The sequence below is a fragment of the Tripterygium wilfordii genome, chromosome 19 (genome assembly GCF_013401445.1).
Source record: "Tripterygium wilfordii isolate XIE 37 chromosome 19, ASM1340144v1, whole genome shotgun sequence".
Taxonomy (NCBI): domain Eukaryota; kingdom Viridiplantae; phylum Streptophyta; class Magnoliopsida; order Celastrales; family Celastraceae; genus Tripterygium; species Tripterygium wilfordii.
In genome coordinates this window covers 294,013-317,466 of record NC_052250.1, presented here as the reverse complement: position 1 = coordinate 317,466, position 23,454 = coordinate 294,013, and the positions used below count along the sequence as shown (strand labels likewise).

The 23,454-nt window shown below is 38.3% G+C and overlaps 4 protein-coding genes, 1 long non-coding RNA gene and 1 pseudogene across 10 annotated transcripts; 4 read left to right on the top strand and 2 right to left on the bottom strand.

Moving 5' to 3' along the window:
- The first annotated feature begins 263 nt into the window (after nucleotides 1-263).
- LOC119985131 (peptidyl-prolyl cis-trans isomerase FKBP16-1, chloroplastic) lies at nucleotides 264-3,609 on the top strand. 6 transcript variants are annotated; one of them, XM_038829313.1, is made up of 9 exons: nucleotides 264-534; nucleotides 779-1,155; nucleotides 1,249-1,431; nucleotides 1,596-1,630; nucleotides 1,944-2,037; nucleotides 2,321-2,381; nucleotides 2,786-2,903; nucleotides 3,261-3,331; nucleotides 3,411-3,609. In XM_038829313.1, the coding sequence occupies exons 3-9, from the start codon at nucleotides 1,250-1,252 to the stop codon at nucleotides 3,486-3,488; spliced, it is 639 nt and encodes a 212-aa protein (XP_038685241.1). In that variant the 5' UTR covers nucleotides 264-534; nucleotides 779-1,155; nucleotide 1,249; the 3' UTR covers nucleotides 3,489-3,609. The 6 variants fall into 6 exon arrangements, with proteins under 6 accessions (XP_038685241.1, XP_038685238.1, XP_038685240.1 ...); XM_038829311.1 differs by lacking the exon at nucleotides 779-1,155 and having other exon boundaries at nucleotides 274-374; nucleotides 450-534; XM_038829314.1 differs by having other exon boundaries at nucleotides 357-374; nucleotides 450-534; nucleotides 724-1,431.
- Nucleotides 3,610-3,970: 361 nt separating this feature from the next.
- Nucleotides 3,971-6,453, top strand: LOC119985183 (protein transport protein SFT2-like). Its single transcript, XM_038829388.1, has 4 exons — nucleotides 3,971-4,311; nucleotides 5,411-5,678; nucleotides 5,792-5,896; nucleotides 6,106-6,453. The coding sequence occupies exons 1-4, from the start codon at nucleotides 4,103-4,105 to the stop codon at nucleotides 6,214-6,216; spliced, it is 693 nt and encodes a 230-aa protein (XP_038685316.1). The 5' UTR covers nucleotides 3,971-4,102; the 3' UTR covers nucleotides 6,217-6,453.
- A 2,170-nt stretch (nucleotides 6,454-8,623) lies between these two features.
- LOC119985055 lies at nucleotides 8,624-9,485 on the bottom strand. Its single transcript, XR_005465033.1, has 3 exons — nucleotides 9,339-9,485; nucleotides 9,202-9,232; nucleotides 8,624-9,082 (listed from the first exon to the last, which is right to left on the bottom strand). It is a non-coding gene; the product is annotated as an uncharacterized LOC119985055 (long non-coding RNA).
- Nucleotides 9,486-9,819: 334 nt separating this feature from the next.
- On the bottom strand, nucleotides 9,820-11,401 carry LOC119985415 (fructose-bisphosphate aldolase, cytoplasmic isozyme 1). The gene is made up of 3 exons (XM_038829720.1): nucleotides 11,268-11,401; nucleotides 10,462-11,144; nucleotides 9,820-10,352 (listed from the first exon to the last, which is right to left on the bottom strand). Exons 1-3 carry the CDS (start codon nucleotides 11,293-11,295, stop codon nucleotides 9,990-9,992), a joined length of 1,074 nt encoding a protein of 357 aa, XP_038685648.1. The 5' UTR covers nucleotides 11,296-11,401; the 3' UTR covers nucleotides 9,820-9,989.
- Nucleotides 11,402-12,309: 908 nt separating this feature from the next.
- Nucleotides 12,310-16,433, top strand: LOC119985276 (sufE-like protein 1, chloroplastic/mitochondrial). The gene is made up of 2 exons (XM_038829524.1): nucleotides 12,310-13,823; nucleotides 15,964-16,433. The coding sequence occupies exon 1, from the start codon at nucleotides 12,714-12,716 to the stop codon at nucleotides 13,794-13,796; it is 1,083 nt and encodes a 360-aa protein (XP_038685452.1). The 5' UTR covers nucleotides 12,310-12,713; the 3' UTR covers nucleotides 13,797-13,823; nucleotides 15,964-16,433.
- A 2,213-nt stretch (nucleotides 16,434-18,646) lies between these two features.
- On the top strand, nucleotides 18,647-22,695 carry LOC119985417 (annotated as a pseudogene).
- Nucleotides 22,696-23,454: the final 759 nt, after the last annotated feature.

Genomic DNA, 23,454 nt, shown 5'->3' with positions numbered 1-23,454 from the left:
TTATTTAGTAATTATTTTTAGATGCTTTCATCATTTTAAGATAATCAAAAACAAAAAATAAATAAATATTAAATATTGATGAAAATAACTTAATTACTTGTAAATAACTAAATATTTATATTGTTTCCAATTCCTATTAGCACCTTCACCAAGATAGTCGACTACACTAGAATGGCAAGTAGGAAAAAGAAACAATAAGAATTTACTTAAAAGTAATAAGCAATTTTTTTGTCCTTTTTATAAACGGGGCACAAGATTAGGCAATGCTTGGCAAATGGGGCCAATAGTCATTCTCTTTTGTGGTTGGCATCATCTTCCTTCAATGGACAGTCCTGATTCTTGCTGATGATGACTCCAATGATTAGACAATAGAGGTGATCTACCCTAGCAATACCCCTTTTATTTCAGGGTCTTTTTGACTCATCAATTTTATCAACAACCTTTTGAAGCTTCTGGCTTTGGCAAGCTACTGACAATGGAGGCTCTTCCATTCCAAACCCCTGTTCAACTTCCGTTCACTCTCAGGTCTTCAAGGTAAATGGGTTCCTCCAGTTTTTTCTTTGATTATGTTTCTTACTGTTCAAATTTAATGTGAAATTTCTGTAGTAGTGTAGGATTTGGTATCTGGGTATGCTGCAAAATTGTGCCTTTCTATACTCTTTCATTGGAAATTTATCCAGGAAAAGAAATATTGACATTAGGTGTTATGTTTCATTGGTTTAGGAATTCCTCCATTTATGGCTTCGCTCAGCTCGTATCGTTCATACTTTTCGTGCAGGAATTTGGAGTTAATGCATGCGCAAGACCATATTTGTTGTGCCGCAAAGTTGATCTTTTTATGCTCTTTCATGGTTGATAGTTGACAAAATTCCATGATAAAACACCTCGTTTACTCACCATATGTTTTCTTACTTGATTTTCATATGGAGTCCACTCTGGTTGGAGTTGATGCATGCACATCTGACATCTATATGATTCAAAACCAACTAATTAAACACATTCTAGGTATAGTTATTGATTCCAGTAGTAGATGCCAAAAGCACACAGTTTCCAGCACAAGAATAGGATTCTTTTTTTTTTTACAAAGGTATATCGAGATAAGATTCAACCAGTTTCATTTCACTACGTATGAAGTATTTCCAAGATTGTTTCCAGGTGATGCAAATTGGATGCCAAAGTGTTACTAATTTACTGTTCCTTCTATCTTGCATTTACTAACCCTGTTATATCATTTGCTTGATATCAAAGTATGGACAGTGGAGAACCCAAAGATGCCATGACTAAAAACCTGCATAGCAGAATACGACCATTAACAATCCAAAAGGTGCCAAGGAGGGTGCTCTTGCGCTGGATGGGATTAAGTCCCATGCTATGTGTTTTCCCTGTTTTTGCTGCACCACTTCCAGAGATGAAAGAACCTGAAGTAATTCGGTAATTCGGTAAATCTGTAAATGTAGTATGTGCTGGCTTTCCTTTTCTTGTTTGTTTTCCTTAAGCTCAGAAGAAGGAAGGTTATCTTCATCTTCCTTTATAGTTTATTCAGCATTGTTATTCAGTTCTCATAAGAGATTGTTGTTTGGGTTTGAAGTGTACAGGACATTGAAACTTCCTAGTGGAGTGAGGATTCAAGGTATCCCAAAAATTCTGCATTATGCTTTATTGATGATTCTGAAAGTAATGACTTGAATTTGTTTCTAACCTCCTTTATATGACATGCAATCCATCTGCTTTGTTTTTGCCATCCAGAAATGAATTACCTTGTAAAACTAAATTTGCTTAGATTTTGGTTAGTTATGCAAAGCATATATGGCATAATGGACTATGTTGTCAATGTGACGAATGGTTGACCTAAAAATAGTAGGGTTGTTTCTATTTATTGTGCAGTTAGTATCCTGCATATAGTGTTCCTAATTAGTTTAGAGTTTTGCGTATTCTTTTTCAAGAGATCGTTGAAGGGGAAGGACCTGAAGCTCGTGAAGGTGACCTGGTTCAAGTGAACTATGTGTGTCGGCGTTCAAATGGATATTTCGTCTATAGGTAATTCAACATGTAACTCAACTCCCATATTGACATATCCCCAGATGGATAATCAAGCGGTTGCCATATGTCTAAATATACTTTCGTTCATACTTCTGTCGTCATATCTGATCTATGTGGAAGGAACCATCATATATTGACTAGTGTGTCGGGGATCAGCCCCTAGCAGGGTGGTAATGAGCCGCACTACCCATGACCATGGTCATCTGCTGATCTGCTCTAATCTCCCCATCCCCCAGCTATCCATAGAAAAAACATTGTTGACTAGTAGTGTTTATCGCAGCACTGTTGATCAACTCAGTGGAGAAAGCATGCCTGTTATACTTCCTTTGGATCAGAAAGAGGTTAGTCTGTGTTTGAATATCACATGTAGGCATTTGAGAAGTTTTAATGGCCTTCGCTAGTTTTAGAAGCATTTGGAGTGGGGTAGTCATTAAAAACTTTGGTTAACTTTATAGTTTATAATTGATATGAAGAAACGCTTTGTATCCAAAAGAAGTATGCGGAGGGGAAGATTAAGAGCCTGTTATAGATCTGTCGTTTATCATTTTAGTTACATCATCTCCATACTTCAATAATCACTATCATCATCACTTTTGAAAAATTGCCTCAAGCTGCATCTATCTTTTTTCTAATGTTTTCTTCTGCACTTTTCAACTCATAACTGCTGCTATGTATTTTAAATTAATGGTTGTGATCCCTTTCTGGTACTTGAGAAAGAATATGACTTGCATTCTTGGGACAACAGTCCTGTATTCACTACTGCACCAGAATCTCTCTTCGAGAATGTCTTCCTGACTCAATTGTCGTCATTGGACAGACTATACAGGGGCTGAAGGAGGTTTTGGTTGGCATGAAAGTTGGAGGTAAGTTTAGAACTTCAGAGGCTTCCATGATGAAAATCATCTGTGCACTTTCTTTGGTGTTTTATCTTCGCTTACATTTGCTTGCTTCAAATGCTGGTAGTTACTCAAGTCCACACTGCCATGGTTTATATCTCCTTTTACCCTCATTAATTCTGCAGCAGCAAAACCCTCCACAAATCAATTCATTTCTTCAGCTATTCTTATTGGACTGAGACTTTGAAGATGTCCCATATATTGAACATCAGATTTGGGACTCAACGATATCAGTTGATTTAGCATTTCTGGTTTCATAGAAATGTCTGCTACAGCTATACTGAAATAATTTCATTTCCATATGTTTCGTTTTTTGTTTTGCAGGGAAAAGAAGAGCATTGATTCCTCCTTATGTTGGATACATAAATGAAAACTTGAAACCAATCCCTGACGAGGTTTTCCTCTTCGATTGATTCACGGCAAAATTATTTTTTTTCCCTGTTTGTCATTGCTTACTCTCTGACTGGTTTGCAGTTCGGTCCTCGGCGTAGCCTTCTTTCTCATGCACAAGAGCCTCTGGTCTTTGAGGTGCAGCTTCTGAAAGTGTGGTGACTGAATGAATCTTTGATTTTGTTTTTGTATATTCTTGTGGCATTTGATCAGCCCAAAAATACATTTGGATTCTTGAATTGAAAGCTTTTCAATCTAAAGGGGTTCCCATCATTTAGTTTCTTCTATGCTATGATATGTCATATGTACATATTTTAAGAGTGATTAAACACACACAAATACTACTAAATCCATTGACTTGATCTTGACGTATTTTTTTGGATGATCGAGGAACCCGCGGGTGAAAATGGGATACTCTCAGCTTGTTTGAATTCCCACCTTACCATCCGTGTCCTAAGCTTAGAGATATAACAAACTAAGTTGTTGCTCCGATGTTTGATCTTATTAGGTGCCAAACATAAAAATGAAATGACAAAAATAGAAGCATAGAAGTCAAAAGCTCAACCCAAGAATGAAAATAAGAGAGCAAGTCAATTAAAAATAATGTAATTTATACGACGTCGTTGGAGCTCCTACATTCCACCCAACCTACGCCTGCTCTCAAGTAAAGGGAAAAAACCCGAGCTTTTCCTAAATTCCCGACAAACTATTCTTGCGTTTGGTTGCCGAGAAAAATAAGTGGAAGGAGAGCTAGAGGCCAAGGGGACACGAACACGATGCAGAAAACAGTACAAGCGTGGTTTACGCAGAGCAGTAGTGGAGGTGGCAGTGGAGATCCACAAAATCAAGGGTCTTCTCTGCTGGCAGATTGGAATTCGTATGCGGCAACCAGAAAAGAGGAGGGAGGGGGACCTGGAGCCCTCAGCTTCGATATTGAGTCTGCTGTCAGGTCCGCCAATGAATCCGTCACTGGCACCTTCAGCGTGTAAGTCTTTCTGCATAGATCCTTGTAGCTCGTGGGCGTGTTTGTCATTGTGAATGTGATCGTCGAGTGCTTTGATTCCTTGGTCATATATTTTCTTTGGGTCTTTTTTGGGTTTATGGGATTTTCCAGTTTTCCTATATTGATTTTGTGTTTATGGTAAAGTTTGTAGCTTTAACAATTGTTTTGAGCACAATTTGATAGCTCTGATCAATTGTCAATGTTGATTAACATTTGTGTGGACTTGCTATGCTGGTTTTTGTATTTTGGCGATTGATATAGATCATTTGTCGGGTGACTGATGGTGTATACATAGGTGAACCTATGAACAGCAGAGCTTATAAAATCAATTTTATAGCTAAGAAAGTCTGTTTCCTAAGATTAATTCTTGGATCTCTAATAATTTTAAGTTTTACGGGAATACTGGTGGTTCCGTTTCGTTGATTCCAAAGGATAGCGGCCATTAGGGGTAAGGTGATTACTAATGCGAAAAGACATTAATTTAGTAGGTTCAATGTTTCAGCTCATGTGAGTACCAGAGGAGTTTCGAGGATACTGTTTCAACAGTAGTCATACATAGGATACATTTACCTTTCAAGCAACTGTTTTTTTGTGGAATTGTGCAATGCAAAAATGGTGAAGATCTATGTCTATTCCATGGTTTTCATGAGGTACAATCATATAGAATAGAAACCGTCTAGGTCATTGCATGGAGAAAGGGTCTAAAATAATTGTTGGTTCAGCGGTTCTCTTCTTGTGAATGTCAAGGAATTTGATCGAGAAGCTGCTTTTATGAGCATTCTTGTTTAGGTTCATTTATTGTTTAAATAGTTCCCCTGTTTTTGAATTGGATCGATGGAAAATGGAGGTTCATTTATCTTTCAAGTAGTTTCCCTGGTTTCAAGTTATACTGTTGAAAAATTGATGGAATGTGATCACGATTTGCGTCTAGTCTATGATTTTCATGGCCAGGAGGAATGCCAAACACACAAAGCTGAATTAACTAACAGATAGTATTGAGATATTCTATTATAAGCCTATTATAAGAACAGGGTTAACACTCTCGGTTATATGATGCTCCTCTACATTTATACTTGTTCAGTGTATCACAAGGAGTGAGAGAGCTACCAGGAAACTTCCAGTCTGCCACCAGTAGTTTACCCTCCGGGAAAGCTCTAATGTATTTTGGATTATTTCTGGCAACTGGAGTATTCTTCATTTTCATCGCCTTTACCATGTTCCTTCCAGTTATGGTGTTATTGCCCCAGAAATTCGCTATCTGCTTTACACTCGGATGTGGCTTTATCATTGGGTCATTCTTTGCACTTAGAGGTCCCAAGAATCAACTTCAACACATGACATCTGAGGAGGTACTTATGATTAATTTGGATATGGCTTCTCATTAACATTATTAACTACTTGATTTGATTGAAAACTCTAATGCTTTCCTTTTCAAATTCTCTCTACGTCACTATTTCTCTAGAGACTACCTTTTACGGTGGTGTTTATGGTAACTATGGCGGGTACCATATATGTCTCCATGGTGCTTCATAGCTACATTCTTTCTGTACTCTTCTCCGTATTGCAGGTATGGCTTTTATGCTTTCTCTATGCCTTACAGTTGCCTTTCTTTATTGTATTCGTCGAATGTCGAATTGTCATCGAAATTGGTTTTTCCTCAAGGACTGATCATAAGTTGTGCTCATAGCTCTGGTTAATCAATGTTATAATGTTTGTTATGGAGTCATTTTACCTTTTGATTGCCCTTTGGGCATTGACTTGTCCTACTTCTTTCAGGTTATTGGGCTTGCATACTATGCTATTTCCTACTTCCCTGGTGGTTCAGCTGGGATGAAGTTCCTCACATCAGCCCTAACCTCTTCAATTATGAGACGTTTTGGGAGGTGACTCTGACTTATATGCCTTTTTAAGCCATTCCCTTGTATATTTTCTCGTTTTGTCCCTCTATGGTGGATCGTAAACTTGGAGTGATAAAAGATTGAGTGCTGAACACAGCTATGAATTTTTAACTTTTTTTTGATCTCCAGTCCTAGGAGACCCAGTACCAACATGAAAAAAAAAAAAAAAAAAACTTTGATGTTTATTTCATCGTCTTCAACACAATAACCTCTGTCTTTCAACATCTGCATCATTGTTTTTCTGATTTTGAATAGCTTGTCAATTTCATCTTCTCAGACTGAGAGACTACTCCTTTTTGCAATTTTTTTTATTGGAATAGATGTAGTAATGTTTCCCAACCGAATCAATTGCTTATATATTGATGTTTCCTCTGTGGCTGTTGATTTCCAAACTGTAAAAATAATCAATTAATTTATTGTTTAATTCCTGATTTATAGATCTTGATTTCTTTTGACAATTACTTTGAAAGCAAGAAATTTGATTATATATATACACTAGTTGCACGCCCGCGCTTCGCGCGGCATCATGTAATACGCAACATTATTAAAATGTTACACCAGAGCATTATTAAGTGTTACACCCTTGATTATGAAGTGAAATGTTATAGTTTAATGTAGAACACATTATACAAAATGACACAATTTAATGTAAAATTTCACGTGAAATTATTAACTTTGTAATGTATATAAGTGTAGATTTAAAGATGTTACTTCTAAAAAGCTTTTTGAGAAGCCGGGAATCCAACACATGGGATATATATCATGATAAAGTTGTATCCATAGATCCTAATCCATTAATGAAGTTATATAAAGGCTACAAAAATGACACCACCAGATGCCACGACTTAAGGCTGCATGTATTGCAAACCACGACTAAACCCGTCGAATACAAATTATTCTTAATCAACAATACCATAATGTCCATGCATGTTTCAACTTCAAAATTCTTCTTTCACTGAAATTAATTCGGCTCCAGCTTTTATACATGTCCAAGCCACCTTTTGTCACTTTCAGGATCCTAATGCACCACCCAGTGTGATTTTCCTTGCAATTTCGTACCTATCCAAGGTCGTGGCCTGACGAATCTGAAGTCTCAAGCATCCAAATGTTCAACCCAATTCCACCACAGAGGCCAAAATAAAAAAGCAAGAGGAATAAAACAAACATAACCTATGAGGGTTAGGTTAGAAACAAAGCAATTTGAGCAATAATGCAAACAAAGCACTTTCATTAATGGGGAAAAAAACCGCAAACAAAAATGAAAAATTAAGTGAGTCATTCTTAATTTGTTGACAAAGTGGACATGTTTGCAGAATGAAACAAAAAGAACCTGTTAGAACAATTACTATCCAATCCAAATATAATTGTAATTAAACCAAAATTATTAGTACCCCTCGAGCCATGGACATATTTGTAGCAACATTCCCACCATCAAATGCTACATTCAGGTTAAGAAGTCGTCGACCTTTTAAGGTTTTCACTCAAACTCAAGCAGGTTGTAATTGGATTTTGAAGCCTGTCTCTAATTAGGCCTGCGAAAGTCATGCTGTATTTAGGTAACTCCGGAATCCGGTAGTTCCCACTTAATATTTGCAGCTTTGATTCTCCATCAAATGCATTTTTTTAAGTAGCATATCCGAAAAAGGAGATATCCTAGAGTCCGAGGATTTAGACGGTCATTTAAGGATAACATTTAACTATTTTCATATCTGAAAGAATTATGAGGATCACTTGATTTACCCATATGTTGTCTTTCTCAATTTTAATCTCTCTCCCGAACAGGTCCAACATCCATCTCAGCAAAAAAGAGAGGCATGATTAAACCTTTGAACCACAATTTATCACCATTTAATTTGTATGAAATCATAATTCTTAATACCTCGGGTGCTCTGTAGAATTATATTCATTCGAATCCCCAAGAAAGGAAGATGTAAAGCCCTACATCCCCATGAAGCCACTACTCTTAAGTGTCCATTGTTTACATACTCATATACAAGCATTCTATAATCAGTCATGAGTATTAAATGTTTCCGTTCAACATCTCTAAACACAGAAACATGTTTACGGCACCAAAGGTACAAAAACATGAAAAATTAGGCAAGAACAGGTACCCGTGAACTCCTTTAGCGTAGTAAGGAAGCAATCTATCTAAATTCTTATGCCGAAATCTTCCAATGGCTTTTATGTCTACTTTGAATTCCCTCTCAGTTAGTCCCATGTCCCCTGCAGAATAGCATGTAGATAAGCACACATTTTAACACCCTACCAATTCACTACTTACCATCTATGCTTGACAATTAAACAATCTCAATCATCATTCAATTGGTGAGACAATCATTTGTCAATCCAAAATCGGTGAACGTGCTACATTTTTCATGGAACAGTGTCATTAAAATCCATAAAAATTACACCTGTTGTTCAGGCCAATGGCTTCTACCCCTACCTTAAATTTCCTCCCAACTATTCCCCTGCAAATTAGCATGTAGATAAGAACACATTTAAACACACTACAAATTTACTACATACCATTTATGCTTGACAATCAAACAACCTCAATCATCATTCTATTGGTGAGACAATCATTTGTCAATCCAAAGACGGTGACCGTGCAACATTTTCATGGAGAAGTGCTATTAAAATCCATAAAATAGCACCCGTTGTTAAGCTATTTTTTGTCAACAACGTCAGAGTTATATGTTAATACACCATGATACACAATGCCATAACCGCCTTCACCTATCACATTCTCAGCAGCGAAACCATTTGTGGACTCCTCAAGCTCACGCACATGGTGGCCGGGCTTGAGCTGATCCTGATTATCGCCCACCACGGTTGGTTTACAACCATGATTTTTCCTAACAGAAAAACACAAAATAAGATAAAATTCTACTGAGCATCAAACCACGAAAAAAAATAAAGCCAATTAATTATTCAATTGAACAAAACCCAATTGCGAACACAAAGAGAACTCAACTGATATAGCTTAAAGACACCTCATTGAACACCTATAGATCAATACAGAGAACCGGGATGGATAATTAATCACATAGCAAAGATAACCAAGAAGAATATATAATAAATTAAATGAGGGAACTTCTTGGCAGTTCTTACAGTGGGATGAGCGAAGCAGGGGTTTTTGGGTTGGAATAATTTTCACAACGTTTGTTTGAGAGAGAAGGGAGCGGATCTGACTCTCAAATCGTCCGTCGTGGTTGGTCATGGAATCCGTAAAAGGCATAGAAGCACCGCTCATGTATAGACCCCATTTTGATCTGAAGAATCGTTTCGAAAATCACAATGTGAACCGTCGTGAAGAAATTCAATGACAGGAGTCGATGAATCTCTCACGTTGCAATAACTTTCAACTTTTTTTTTGTTTTTATTTAATTTGATCTAAATGACACGTGGCAATCCATTGGTGAACACAGCAGCCGAACCGAGAATTGCGGGGAAGCATCTTTGAACCTCCGTTTTATATATATAAATTGATTGATTGATATATATATGGGGTGTAATCAATTGGCCAGCCTTTAAAATTTTTGACTTGTATGTGGCCCAGTGATTAATTTGCATTATACTAACAGATTTAAACTTCGGAAACAGCCTCTTCGTATATGAAAAGTGGATTAAAAAGGATAAAAGGCAGAAAATATGAACAACTTGAGTACAATATGATATACCAAAATTAAGCATGGTAAGAGAGATTTTTATGTTTTTCATGATAATTTTTTTCAAAGAGGCCTAAGAAGTAAGAACTACTGGCTAGTACTTGTAACCCGCGACAAACAAGCTCTGGGAGGCCAATCCACCAGCACTTCCTCCACCATATTTCCCAAGAGTGGCCTCTGAATTGGCCTTGCACCTTGCCAAGAATGCCTCTTGAGCTTTCTTTACATTCTCCTTCTTCCCTCCCCATGTCTTGAGTGTGCTTTGCTGCAATGCTCGTCCGAATGAGAACGAAAGCGTCCATGGCTTCAACACCTCTAGCTTGTTCATTGCGTTTAGGTTCAGCGTCGCCTCCTCCTCGCTCTGTCCACCGGACAAAAACACAATTCCTGGCACTGCTGCTGGTACAGTCCGGCGGAGCGCTGTTACTGTGTACTCCGCAATCACCTCTGCTGCCACCTACACATATTACATACATGGTTTCTTAAGCCTATACAAAAGAAAAGAGTGCTTGTGTTTTTAGATGTTAATGGAAAATAAGGTTGTAATAATATATATATATATATACCTTAGGGCTATCAGAGCCAGGAGTGACCATGTTTGGCTTGAGGAGTGTGCCTTCAAGAAGAACATGGTGATCATTCAATGCCTTAAAAACAGCTGCAAGCACAATCTCAGTTGCAGCAGCACATTTCTTGATGTCATGATCTCCATCAGTCAAAATCTCCGGCTCAACGATTGGAACCAGTCCATTTTCTTGACAGATTATTGCGTAACGAGCCAATCCCTGTGCGTTCTGTTGAATCGACAGTTCGGAAGGCTCAGTAGGACCGATTTTGAGTACAGAACGCCACTTTGCAAAGCGTGCACCAGCCTTGTAGTACTGCTGGCACCGAGTTCCGAGTGAATCAAAGCCTTGTGTGGTGGTTTCACCATTGGTTCCTGCCAATTCAACAGTGCCCTTGTCGACCTTGATGCCTGGAACTACACCGTTCTCTTCGAGGACTTGGACGAATGGTTTCCCATCTGAGGTTTTCTGGTAGAGAGTCTCCTCGAAAAGGATGACACCGGAGAGCAAAGGGAGGGAGTTGGGGGAAGTAAAGAGAAGCTCGCGGAGAGCTTGGCGGTTGGACTCATTGTTGTCAACATTGATACTGGCTAGACGCTTCCCAATTGTGCCAGTACTCTCATCTGCAGCCAGAATTCCCTTCCCTGGTGTGGCAATGTACTTTGCATTCTTTATCAGCTCATCTGCAGAAAATTCACAAGGAACTCACATTAAGCATTAGTAAGATATCACATAGAGCTGGTAATCAATGGGTACAATATATGTATATGTACTTGATTATGTATTTGAGAGAGGGAGAGGGGTACCTGCATATTTTCCAACAAAGGCAGACATGGTTTTGAGCTTTTGGAAGATATTGTTTAGGGAAGGATAGATACAGGACGTAGCTGCGAAAACAGAAGTCCCACAGCCACCATCCCTATATAGATCAGCTGCTATGGAATATTCCATACTGACAGAACCCCCCAAGTCTCGTGTTAGCAATCAACACGTGGCGAGAGATTAGCCCAAGGAAGAAGATCATCCTTGGATAAAGCAATGAGTGACGAGTGTTCTTGCCAAGTGGCATATCTTCAATCTGCGCTCTTTATCCTCCTCTGCAAAGATTTTGTGTGGAAAGAGGCTCACTTGCTCCTTCTCGATATCTTGAACATAAAAACAAAACCTGAATTCAAAGAGAAGGGAAGGGTAGGGTCATCCTACCCATTTCTTTCTCAAGCCACAACCCTTCATATATCAAATATCAGCAGCATCTCCCATATATGTTCATATCTTGATTTGCGTTAAAAAAAAAAGAAAAAAGAGATGCTATACTGTTACATAAAGCCGCTAAAAATTTGACAAAATTTTGTCATATTAAATTGAATATCTGGGTTATACATGTGATGGATTCCCAATGATGTTCTGATAGACTCATGCAGCCGACCCTAAATTTTTGAGATAAAGGCTCAATTGATGATGAAATTGAATATCTGGGTTTAGAATTACATAAACTTTGGCTACTTGATCTCAAGTTGTCTCTGTATAATCCTTCCCCACAAGGCACATTTACAATGGAAAGTGAAGAGAAATGGTAGATATTTCCACCACCTAATTACATGGCTGTTGAACTGTAATAAAAACCTATGGTAAGAATTTGTATATGTCAATAAAAAACCAGTTCCTTTTTCATGTATGAATCAAAAGTTTCAGAAAAAGATTAATGTCTTGAAACTCAAGTTCCAAAATGATCGTCAAAATTGCTTCAAGAGATAAAGTGCGCAACGGATGGAGGATTTCTGCAATTAGACAGATTCTAAAATTCACATAAAGGTGCATAAATAATATGACGGAGTGATTTGATGGTGTAGAAAAATCCGTGCACAACCCAACACACATGAATGGAGCAGGTTGGTTTAAATCATAAACAGAAATCAATGAAGAATAATTATCATTTCTTAGTGAAATGAGTGTATTTTTTTCTTATGATTTGGTAACTTTCATTATGCTTTGTCCATAATAATTTTCAAACAATGCATATAATAAACATCCTGTTTTGAGGATTTGGTTTTGTTTAAGCTTATGGGAGCTTTGCGGTTTTGTACGCGGCAGCTTGTCATCGGAGCTTTTACGCCCACATAGGACTCTTCTCCGTCCGCAACCCCGTCGGAAATGGGACTTGAGACAGAGACGAAATAAAATCTCCAGAGGGGACACTGTTCACGTCAGGCTTTGAAGTTTGAAAAAACAGGACAGAGTCGGGAACCACCACCATGTCTTCCGCAATCTCCTCATCTCTTCGCTTCCTCACCACTAAAATCCCAATCTCTCTCTACCCGCCAACCACATCAAGAACCCTAGCAATACCCATCTCTTCCACTATTACTTTCTTCAAAAGACCAATCTTTTTCCAAAGAATTCCCACCAGAAAACCTGTTACAGCATTATCATCCCCGTCAAGTTCTGTGGAGATTCAACCCAGTGAAGAACTCCCCCCAAAGCTCCAGGAGATCGTGAGGCTCTTCCAGTCCGTGAAGGACTCCAGGACTAAGTATGAGCAGCTCATGTTCTACGGAAAGAACCTCAAGCCACTCGATAGCCGGTTCACAACAGAGGAAAACAAAGTGGAGGGTTGTGTCTCTCAGGTATGGGTCAGAACGTACCTCGATCAGGAGAAGAATGTGGTTTTTGAGGCGGATTCTGATACGTTGTTGACAAAAGGGCTTGCGGCTTTGCTTGTTCAGAGGTTATCGGGGCGGCCAGTAGAGGAGGTTTTGAGGGTTTCTCCGGATTTCGTGGTGCTTCTGGGGCTTCAACAGACCTTGACACCTTCGAGGAATAATGGGTTCTTGAATATGTTGAAGCTAATGCAGAAAAAGGCACTGGAGGCTTTTGTTTTGGCCGAGAAGGGTACTGGGTCTGTTGGATCGGATCCTATTCGAAATCCAATTGAGAATTTGAGTTCAAGATTGAAACTTGGTGCCAGTAATGGGAATAGGAGTCCTGGCTTGAGCACTGAAGAGGGTAATGATGATCCGGGGTCAAGGATTAGCAAATCGGATTTTGGTGTATTGGGAAGTAGAGGATTGAGAATCAAGGAGCAATTGGAGAGGGAGCTTGATCCTGTTGAATTGAAAGTGGAAGACGTCTCTTATCAGCACGCAGGGCATGGTGGTGTAAAAGGTAGTGATGGGGAGACACATTTCAACCTGAAAGTTGTGTCTAAAGAGTTTAAAGGGAAGAGCTTGATTAAGAGCCACAGATTAATTTATGATTTGTTGCAACAAGAATTGCAGAGTGCGCTTCATGCACTATCAGTAGTAGCAAAGACTCCAGCTGAGGTTGCTGAAAGATAATGAGTGCGGATGACTCATGACCGCTAGGTTCATTTTTCTTCTTTCCTATAAGAGTTTACTGTTGCTCCTAAGGCTGTTAATATAGTTACGACTGCCTTATATACTCTTCTCACTGAGACACTAATTTGCACAATCCGATTTTGTGTGTGATTGTCCATAAGTAGAACGAGGCCCGAACCTAGAATGCTCATAGTTTTTACCAAATCATGATCAATAAGTAGGGAAAACATCTAAACCTACATATGGCTTACTATGCTCATATGATTTTTAAGTTCAAATGCCTTTGTACCAATATGTAGGGAAAGGTTCCCGATTCTAGTAATATCTAGACGGTTTGAAGAGATTAGATTTTGTAGATGATGAGGATTTTCGTGGTAAAAAGATTGCGGAGGAAGATAGTAAATAAAGGAATATAGGGGTGGTGATGAAAATAAACCCATGGGAAACACAGTGAGGGAAATGTAGACAGCAGCAGGGCAAACACTAACAACGGAGGTTAGGTGATACCTTGTCTGCTTCACTATAAGGAGGAACTAACCATATTTCAGTATAAGGTGGTTCTGCATAAATTCTTTTATAGGCTGGCCAGAGGCCGTGTAGGGTATAATTAGGTCTAATTGGCATTTCACATTCTTCTCCGGTATTGCAATGTGCTCGAGGCCATAGCCAATTTGGTATAAGAAAATTGTAGGGAGATTGACTCCTAGAAAGAGGGCGGTACTTTTGATTGCCTTTCTCGCTCTAATTCTCTTATACTGCTTTTGGTCCTTTTTAACTAATGTAAGAACTCCTAATATCTGTGTAGACTACATGCAATCACTTGATCATTTCTTGAAGCACTCAAAAAGATGTGGAAATTGATTAACAGGGGGTTGAGATGAATCCATAAAGCTAGGTCAGGGAGTAAGTCAATAGGAGCAAGATTTGGTATGCAGTTATGATCGATAATAGAATTGTGGAGAAGTCTTTTGCAGTGAAATTGACTATATGCATCTCAACTACTGTTTGTTGTAGTACTTGCAACTCTACTACACTCCCTTTCATAGTTAGTTGTTTTATTTTCTTATTTTGGGTCACATAAATTTCCGTGAATGTGTATTGCATAGCCAAAAAAATTTCCTAGACATCCTTTTCTCAAGATAAAGAAAGCCACTTATAGTGAGTTTTTTTCTTGAGTGTTACATTAACACAGCTATACATGAGCACGCGTATTTCTTTTCCTTTTGTTTCTGCTCTGTTGATTGTTTGATTCGATTCAACAGCTTCACCAACTCTTATGATATGAAAATACATACAAATGCATGTTGGGGTAGTGGATTTCGTTGATTGACTAGCAGATCCTGTGTGGTTTTCATACCTTGGTTGTTATGTACAATTGAACATCTGTTTCCCATTTCATGTTTACTAGCTGTAGCTTTAGCAGCAGCGTTTCTTGAGTAACTGAGTGCATAGAAGTGAATATTTTTTGTATGTTACTGAGTCGCGGGGGCAATTTTGGGATAAAATGACAATAGAATTTCAGCTAACTTCCTTATGACCGAAGTTATGGATTGGGGCAACAAAGAAAACAAGCCGTTGACTGCCTAACAAATGATAGATTAGTTGCATGAAAGAGAAAGTAATGCAGGGAAATCCGGATAGGAATCTTTAATTCTTTATCGATCCCCACTTAAGGCTTTTATGTGCTTTGAAGCTCCTAGAGATCTGCGAGTTAGTCATTCTAAAGCTGATCTAGTAAAAGAATTTATCTATAATAAAAAAAAGCAGTTTTGTTGATAGTATGATTATGCATGCTGGTGTCATCATTTTCTTAATCAATCCCTGTAATTCATTTGAAATGATTGTTTTACTGGAAATTCTGTAGGTTGATTGATCTCTTCATTGAGCTTATAAAATGGAGTTTTAACGTAGTCTGCTAGAACACATAATGGTTATTGAAGATTTCTCTAAATTTATGAGACTTTATGTTTCTGATGAAAAAGGCTCACGTACAGAGCTTACACATTGAAATAATCCATTTTGTATCACTAGTACGGAAATTCACAAAAATCCATTTGGGACTCAGATCAAGTGCTATGCTAGACACAGATTTCAGTCCATGCATGGTTGATATAACAGAAGAGGAGCATGTTTTGCTGCTTCATCTAATCATCCTTTTGTTTTGCAGCTCCGGCCTACTAGACTAGAACGCCTGTCCTGTCATCTCTATCTCACTCCTACCATGTGTAGCTTTCACTTTGAGAGTTCCTCCATCTTACGTTGTACTTAACTCTGTTGCTCTGCAACTGCATTCTTCGGAGTTGGCAGGGGCAGGGGCAGGTGATTTGGAAGATGAGGAGGATGGTACCATAGCTTCTCTTTGTCCATCGGGGCAACCAAAAGACAGACATACATAGGATGCAAGTTTCAGATACTTGTTGAAGCATATCCAAACCTCATACAATTGATTTCGTCCATTTGACTAGTCTTGGTTGCAACGAATTCTAACTACTTTTCCCACCCTACGCTTTATAGCAGTTACTACAATGTTGTCTATAACATATTCGTAGCCAAAACCCTAATCTCAATCGGGAATTGTTCGATAGGATTGTCTTCAACTTTCCTCACGTCGGTTTTCATTATGCGGAGCATTCGGATGAACAAATCGAGTAAGTAAGCTCAATCACTTCCATGGTGGCTAGCCCAGCAGATTCTCCTATATATAAAGCCAAGCCCACACCCCTAACTAAGAACAAGGTATTTTCCCTTGGGGCAAGCTTGTACCCCAATTCGATCACAGCATCTGTACGTATATGTGTGTTGAACAAATATGGCAATTGTCACATGTGAATCAACTATTATGCGAACTCGAAATCCAATGGTTGTAATATATATATATATATATATTACCTTAATGATAGTGTTCGAATTAATGTTAAGTATGGATCGACCTTGATTTCTATATTCTTGTGGGTCAGCTGACTTCACATTTCAAGACAAAACCATTATCATTCAAAAAGAAGGTAAATTTTTTGACAGAGCTTCCAACACTTATGACACATGCTTATATATACCAACTTATTATTACATATGTATATATTCATTACAATATTAATTCTGATCACATATTCACATGAGGCTTCACTTATTGTAATCTGCTAATTAATAGAAGAAGTTAATTAACTAGCTAGTAGGTCCTTCAAGAATGAAAGTTATGCATTACATCAATGATCGATCACAAGCTCAACATATATATATATATATATATAGAGAGAGAGAGAGAGAGAGAGAGAGATTAGATCATACGCTTGATCACAAGGATGATTGCTTAATTAGCCACATCAACACCTTTACCTATTCTTCTATTACTTGTGCTGTAAGTTGTCCGTACGTGCATACATAGATAGTCAAAAGCAAACAAAAGGTCGCTGTGTTGTTTTTTCCCATCAACATCTCCTTTTGCTAATCTCGAAAGCAACAAATTGGTCCCACTACCTCTCAAGCAAAACACCTCCTTTTCCTCTTTTATCTTTCTCCACTTCCCATTTTATGTAAAGAACACGATAAACTTGATGTCTATTTTGTTCCTCGTTACTGGATTCAGATGCTTCTTTCTTTGGTTTTGGTTTCGGTTTCCTATAGTAGTAGTGGTTGTAAATCCACAACATATCGTCAGCTTTGGTTTATCCAGTTCCCATGGATACATCGGGACCCACAATGGGTTATTCAATTCCCGTAAATACATTGAGTTCACATGAATTTGTTTCTTACTTGAGCCTTGCTTGATAAGGGGATTGCAAGCGGAGGCCGAAAAACTACTAGAACCTCTGCTATTTATTGGATTAAGAAAAAGGGGAGCGAGACGAAGAAAGAAAAAAGAAGTCGGCGAGATTGATTCATGGATTTTCCTTCCTTTCGTCGCATTTCACTCAAAGGGTTGAAGGGAGATAGTGCATCAAGTTGTTCGCAAGAGCCAAGTAAACCATGGAACAAATTTGAAACATTTGTAAAATGGATGACCGAGTTGAAGTGAATCAAATTATTCAATGACCAAAATAAAAAGTTATATTAACCAGGAGAATATTAAGTGAAATAATAAATTAATATATATATATAATAATTATAATTATAATATAAATGAAAGTAAAGTGAGAATAGGGATGAGAACGGGTCGGGTACCCTTCTATTTATAAAATATCAAAACCGTTTTCATTTAATATACTCTATACCAAAACCGTTCCAAAACCATTTAAAAAATCATTTATATTTCCAAAACCGGAACCGTTCCATAACCGTTTATCATCGGGTACCCGTTTACCATTTAACTTTTAATTTTTTAATTTTTTTATTTGAAGATTATATTAATATAAATTAATATTGAGTATGATTTATATTAATTATGATTTTATAATTCAAATTAGTCTAATTTATAGTTTTATTAGTATGCTTCTATAAATATATACGTTTTAATATGTTTTATCATGTTATAATTTAATATCCTAGTAGTATATCTTTATAGATGATTTATAATATTATTACTATAATGAATCTTTTTATTAAACGGTTCGGGTACCCTAAACCCGGCACCAAAAACCAAACCCGACCCTAAACCATGACGGGTTTGAAAACAAAAACCAAAACTGTTTCCAAAACCTATAGGATCGGTTTTCGGGTTTTAAACGGACCGAATACCCTGTGGATAATGCTCGGATCGGTTTTTTTTGCCATCCCTAAGTGAGAATCAATCAATCAAATGTGGAACATTGGCCGAGTGGAGATGTAGTACGGAAAAGGGGGATAAAGAAAAAAGAAGCGAACTTTGTTTTATAAGATGCAAACCCTGCATTTATTCTTCCAGGGGTTACATCTCTTCCTCAACTCCTCCATATATTCTTTTCTTTCAGCGAAACCAAAACCTCATACTTATAAGTTATACAGTCGAGAAGCGACCAAGTACCCCAAAGCCAACCCAGTTTGTCGGTCACCGGAGGAGAGATGACCGGCTAGAGTGTTGATCCTGGTGGGAAGGTCACCGGAACTCAACAGTGAACAGTGGAGCTTTAATTTGTCATCAACGGAATGTAGAGACCGAGTGTGGGTAAGCTTTTCTCTATATATAATTTCTATGTCTAGCTTGATATGGCAACCATGGAAGTAGCCACGTTGGCCACTGAAATGGCTGTCGGGCATCACTCTGCTTGACCGAAATCTTGTTGTTCCCTCCGTCACTGGGATGAAAGGAGTTCATGGGTGGCCGTGACACATGAGTCACGCATCATAAATCATAGGGATGACAATTCGTACCCAACCCACTCCAATCTGATCCGCCCAAACTTGCACCGATTTTTCTCAATCCAATGCTTGAATGGGGACAGAGAAACCCAACCTGAATGCGGGACGGGGATAGATCTACCAACAACCCCGTCCCACCAAGAATATTCATATATATATATATGATTTCTTTTGGTGTTATGTTGTTCATAAAAACACTATCAAATGATGAAATCACAATTCAAAATATTCTTGATGATTGTGATGCTGAACAAAGAGAAAGAAAGTGATACCAAATAATTATGTCCAAATTGAAAGGTCTCTACCATTTGAGTTTGTTTGGACACTGATAATTTTGGCTACTTAATAGACTTGACCAATCAATGACCATGACCTTTTGGCTATGAAAAAATATTTTTAGCCTATTTTTGAAAATGGCCCAATTTGACACAATAAACTTGTTGACAAATTAGTTTGATCCAGGGTATTTTGATAACTTTGCTCAAGGATAAAATAGTAATTTAGACCAAGGACAAAATAGAGTAATACGAACTAGTAGTAATTGTGAATATCATTAACGGGTATTACACTTTACACTGGTTTTTGTATAGGTGACATGATGAGAGGGGTGGCAGAGGCACTTGCTCATGTTGTGGGTCAGATTATGGGAGCCCTGCAGACAGGGGGACAGGCTACACAAGTTCCAGTTGTTGAGCATGAGGTGAGACCCGAGAATCAGGAATTGTTGGAGTTACGAGTACTACGTAAGTTGAAACCGTCGGTTTTCCGGGGTCAACTGGACCCGCTTATAGCTGAGGAGTGGCTCCACCAGATGGTGAGGAGGTTAGACGTGTTGGACATTAGCATGGAACGCCGAGTCACATTGGCTTCACACTTTCTAGAGGGACCTGCTTATTCATGGTGGGAGAGTGAGCAACGAGAACAAGGACCGAACACGACCTGGGCGCAGTTTGAGGCGGTATTTCGAGAGAAATGCGTGCCACTTACAGCCCGTGAGACTAAAGCACAAGAGTTTTTGGAGCTCCGACGGGAGAGCATGACTGTGGCCGAATATGAGGCCAAATACGATGAGTTAGTCAGGTTTGGGGGCATGTACGTACATGATGAGGCTGCCAAGTTTAGGATGGGATTCCATCCGGCTGTGGCAGGGAAATATCCCACCACTAAAACTACTTCTTACAAGGAAGCAGTAGAGTTAGCACGGATGGCAGAAAAGAGCAATCAGGATACCAAGAAGTATTATGATAGCATGAATTCGAAATCACAGAAGAGGGGTGAATCTTCATCTTCAGACGCTAGGGGAGAAATGGTAGAAAAGAGCAACCAAGATACCATTAAGTACTATGACAACATGAAATCACAGAAGAGTGGTGAATCTTCATCTTTAGACGCTAGGGGAGAAATGGCAGAAAAGAGCAATCAGGATACCAAGAAGTACTATGGCAGCATGAAATCACAAAAGAGGGGTGAATCTTCATCTTTAGACGCCAGGGGAGAAATGGCAGAAAAGAGCAACCAAGATACAAAGAAGTACTATGACGATAGCATGAAATCACAGAAGAAGGGAGAATCTTCATCTTCATACGCTAAGGGAGAAATGGCAGAAAAGAGCAACCAGGATACCAAGAAGTACTATGACGATAGCATGAAATCACAGAAGAGGGGTGAATCTTCATCTTCAAACGCTAGGGGAGAAAAGAAAAAGAAGACCGAGCAGGATTCGAGACGGAGATCATATCAGAGGGACAATCGACAGATCCGAGCTATTAGAAAAATGGAAATTGGAGGTTTAGATGGCGAGAGATGCATAGGGCACTATCGAAGTGTTGATAAGATATTACTAGTTGGGGAGGGAGACTTTTCTTTTGCACTATGTTTGGCCAAAGCATTTGGTTCTGCAGGAAACATGGTTGCTACTTCTCTCGACTCCAACGGTAATTATATTTGAAAACACAAAAATAATTATTTTTAATGATTACTATATGTTAATTTTTTTTCCCTGTTTTTTTTGTCATTTGATCACACTGTAAAACCGCATATGGTAGCGAAGCTATTGGAAAAGTATTCAAAAGTGGCAGAAAACCTAAAACAGCTAAGGGAACTTGGATGCAAAATCCTTCATAAAGTTAATGCACACAGCATGAGCCAAAACCGTAAGCTCAACCGGGAATTGTTCGATCGAATTGTCTTCAACTTTCCTCACGCGGGTTTTCGTTATGCCGAGAACTGGGATCAACAGATTGAGTAAGTAAGCTCAATCACTTCCATGGTAGCTAGGCAGATGTTATATATATTCTTACCATATATATATTTTTCTTGTATTAGGCTTCACAAGCAGTTGGTGAAGGGGTTTTTAATTTTCGAGCGCGCGCAACATGTTGAAAGAGAATGGACAAGTTCATGTAACACACAAGACTTCTGATCCATATAGTAGGTGGAATGTGAAGGAATTAGCAGAGGAAGCTGGATTAGAATTGAGTAATGAAGTTGAATTTGATAAAAGGAGTTATCCAGGCTATGTGAACAAGAGAGGAGATGGAAGTGGAAGTGACAGACAATTTCTTGTTGGAGAATCTAGTACATTTATGTTTCGAAGTGTTGATAATGAGAGATGTATAGGGCAGTATCGAAGTGTTGATAAGGTATTACTAGTTGGTGAGGGAGACTTTTCTTTTGCACTATGTTTGGCCAAAGCATTTGGTTCTGCTAGAAACATGGTTGCTACTTCTCTCGACTCCAAAGGTAATTATATTTGAAAGCACAAAATTAATTCTTTTTAATAATTAATATGTGTTAACTTCTTTTCTTCTTCTGTATTTCTGTCATTTCATCACACTATGCGAACACATATGATAGCGAAGCTATTGCAAAAGTATTCAAAAGTGGCAGAAAACTTGGAAAAGCTAGGGGAACTTGGATGCACAATCCTTCATAAAGTTAATGCACACAGCATGAGCCAAAACCCTAATCTCAACCAGGAATTGTTCGATCGGATTGTCTTCAACTTTCCTCACGCGGGTTTTCGTTATGCTGAGAACTGGGATGCACAGATTGAGTAAGTAAGCTCAATCACTTCCATGGTACGTAGCTAGGCAGAAGTTATATGTATTCTTACAATATATATATTATTTTTCTTGTATTAGACTTCACAAGCAGTTGGTGAAGGGGTTTTTTTTCTAACGCACGCCACATGTTGAAAGAGAATGGACAAGTTCATATAACACACAAGACTGCACATCCATTTAGTGAGTGGAATGTGAAGAAATTAGCCAAGAAGGTTGGATTAAAGTTGACCGATGAAGTTGAATTCGATAAAGGGAGTTATCCAGGGTATGAGAACAAGAGAGGAGATGGACGTAGAAGTGATGAAGCATTTCCTGTTGGAGAATGCACTACATTCATGTTTCGTTTGAATCCTTATCATGCTACAAATTCAAAGTTGATGAGTTTGACGCTTTGAGTTCTGTAAGATCTCTCACAAGATATCTATTGTCAGTAGTGGAAGGAGCTTGATTTCTCCTTGCTGCATGTCTTGCCAAAACATATGGCTTTGCACATAACATTGTTGCCACTTCTCTTGACTCCATAGGTATATTTCATTCCTTGGAAGATAAAGGAACTAGGAGAGGAGGCAGGAACTTAAAGTATATATATACAAAGTAAACAATTTTTTTTATGTGATTAATTTATAAGCTGCATATATGTCAAATAAATTGTTTGGTGTTTGATGATACTTTTAAAGCTATGCTAGCTTAATTATAAGGTGGGTTTCTGCATAAGATCTTTGATCGATAGGCTGGGGCAGAGGCTGTGTATGGAAAAGGAAAAATTAGGTCTAATTGGTTTTTCACATGCTCTTTCTCCTGGTGTTGCAATGTGCTTTTTAGGCCATAGCCAATTAAGAAGAAGAAAATCGTATGGATCTGTGCCGCTTTCTCGAACAACAAGAGCTCCAGCTAAAAATATTATGATGAAAACAATAACATTACCAGTTAGCAGTACTTGTTTAGCCATCTCTCATTAAAAAAAAAAGAAGTTTTTAGTATTTACAATATGAATCCAATGGTTTTGAGAGGTGTGCCACCTAACATTACATTTTAAAACTTTATCTAACTTTTTTCTCCTCCATTAAATTTGAATTGTAGACTCTATGCAATTACGGAGCATCATATACTTGACGAATCCACCAACAATAACTCTTTAATTTTTTTATGTTTATATCTCTATAGAGAATAGTAAAATACTTGTTCTCTCAAGGCCAAGTTACTTCAGCCCATGCCATTAATAATTCATTCCCAACGGCTAGTTTATCCTATCTCTTCCAATGTCACTTTTACTTTACACGGGTCTCTGCATTTCCTTGTTTCATTTCTTGTATCCCTTGTAG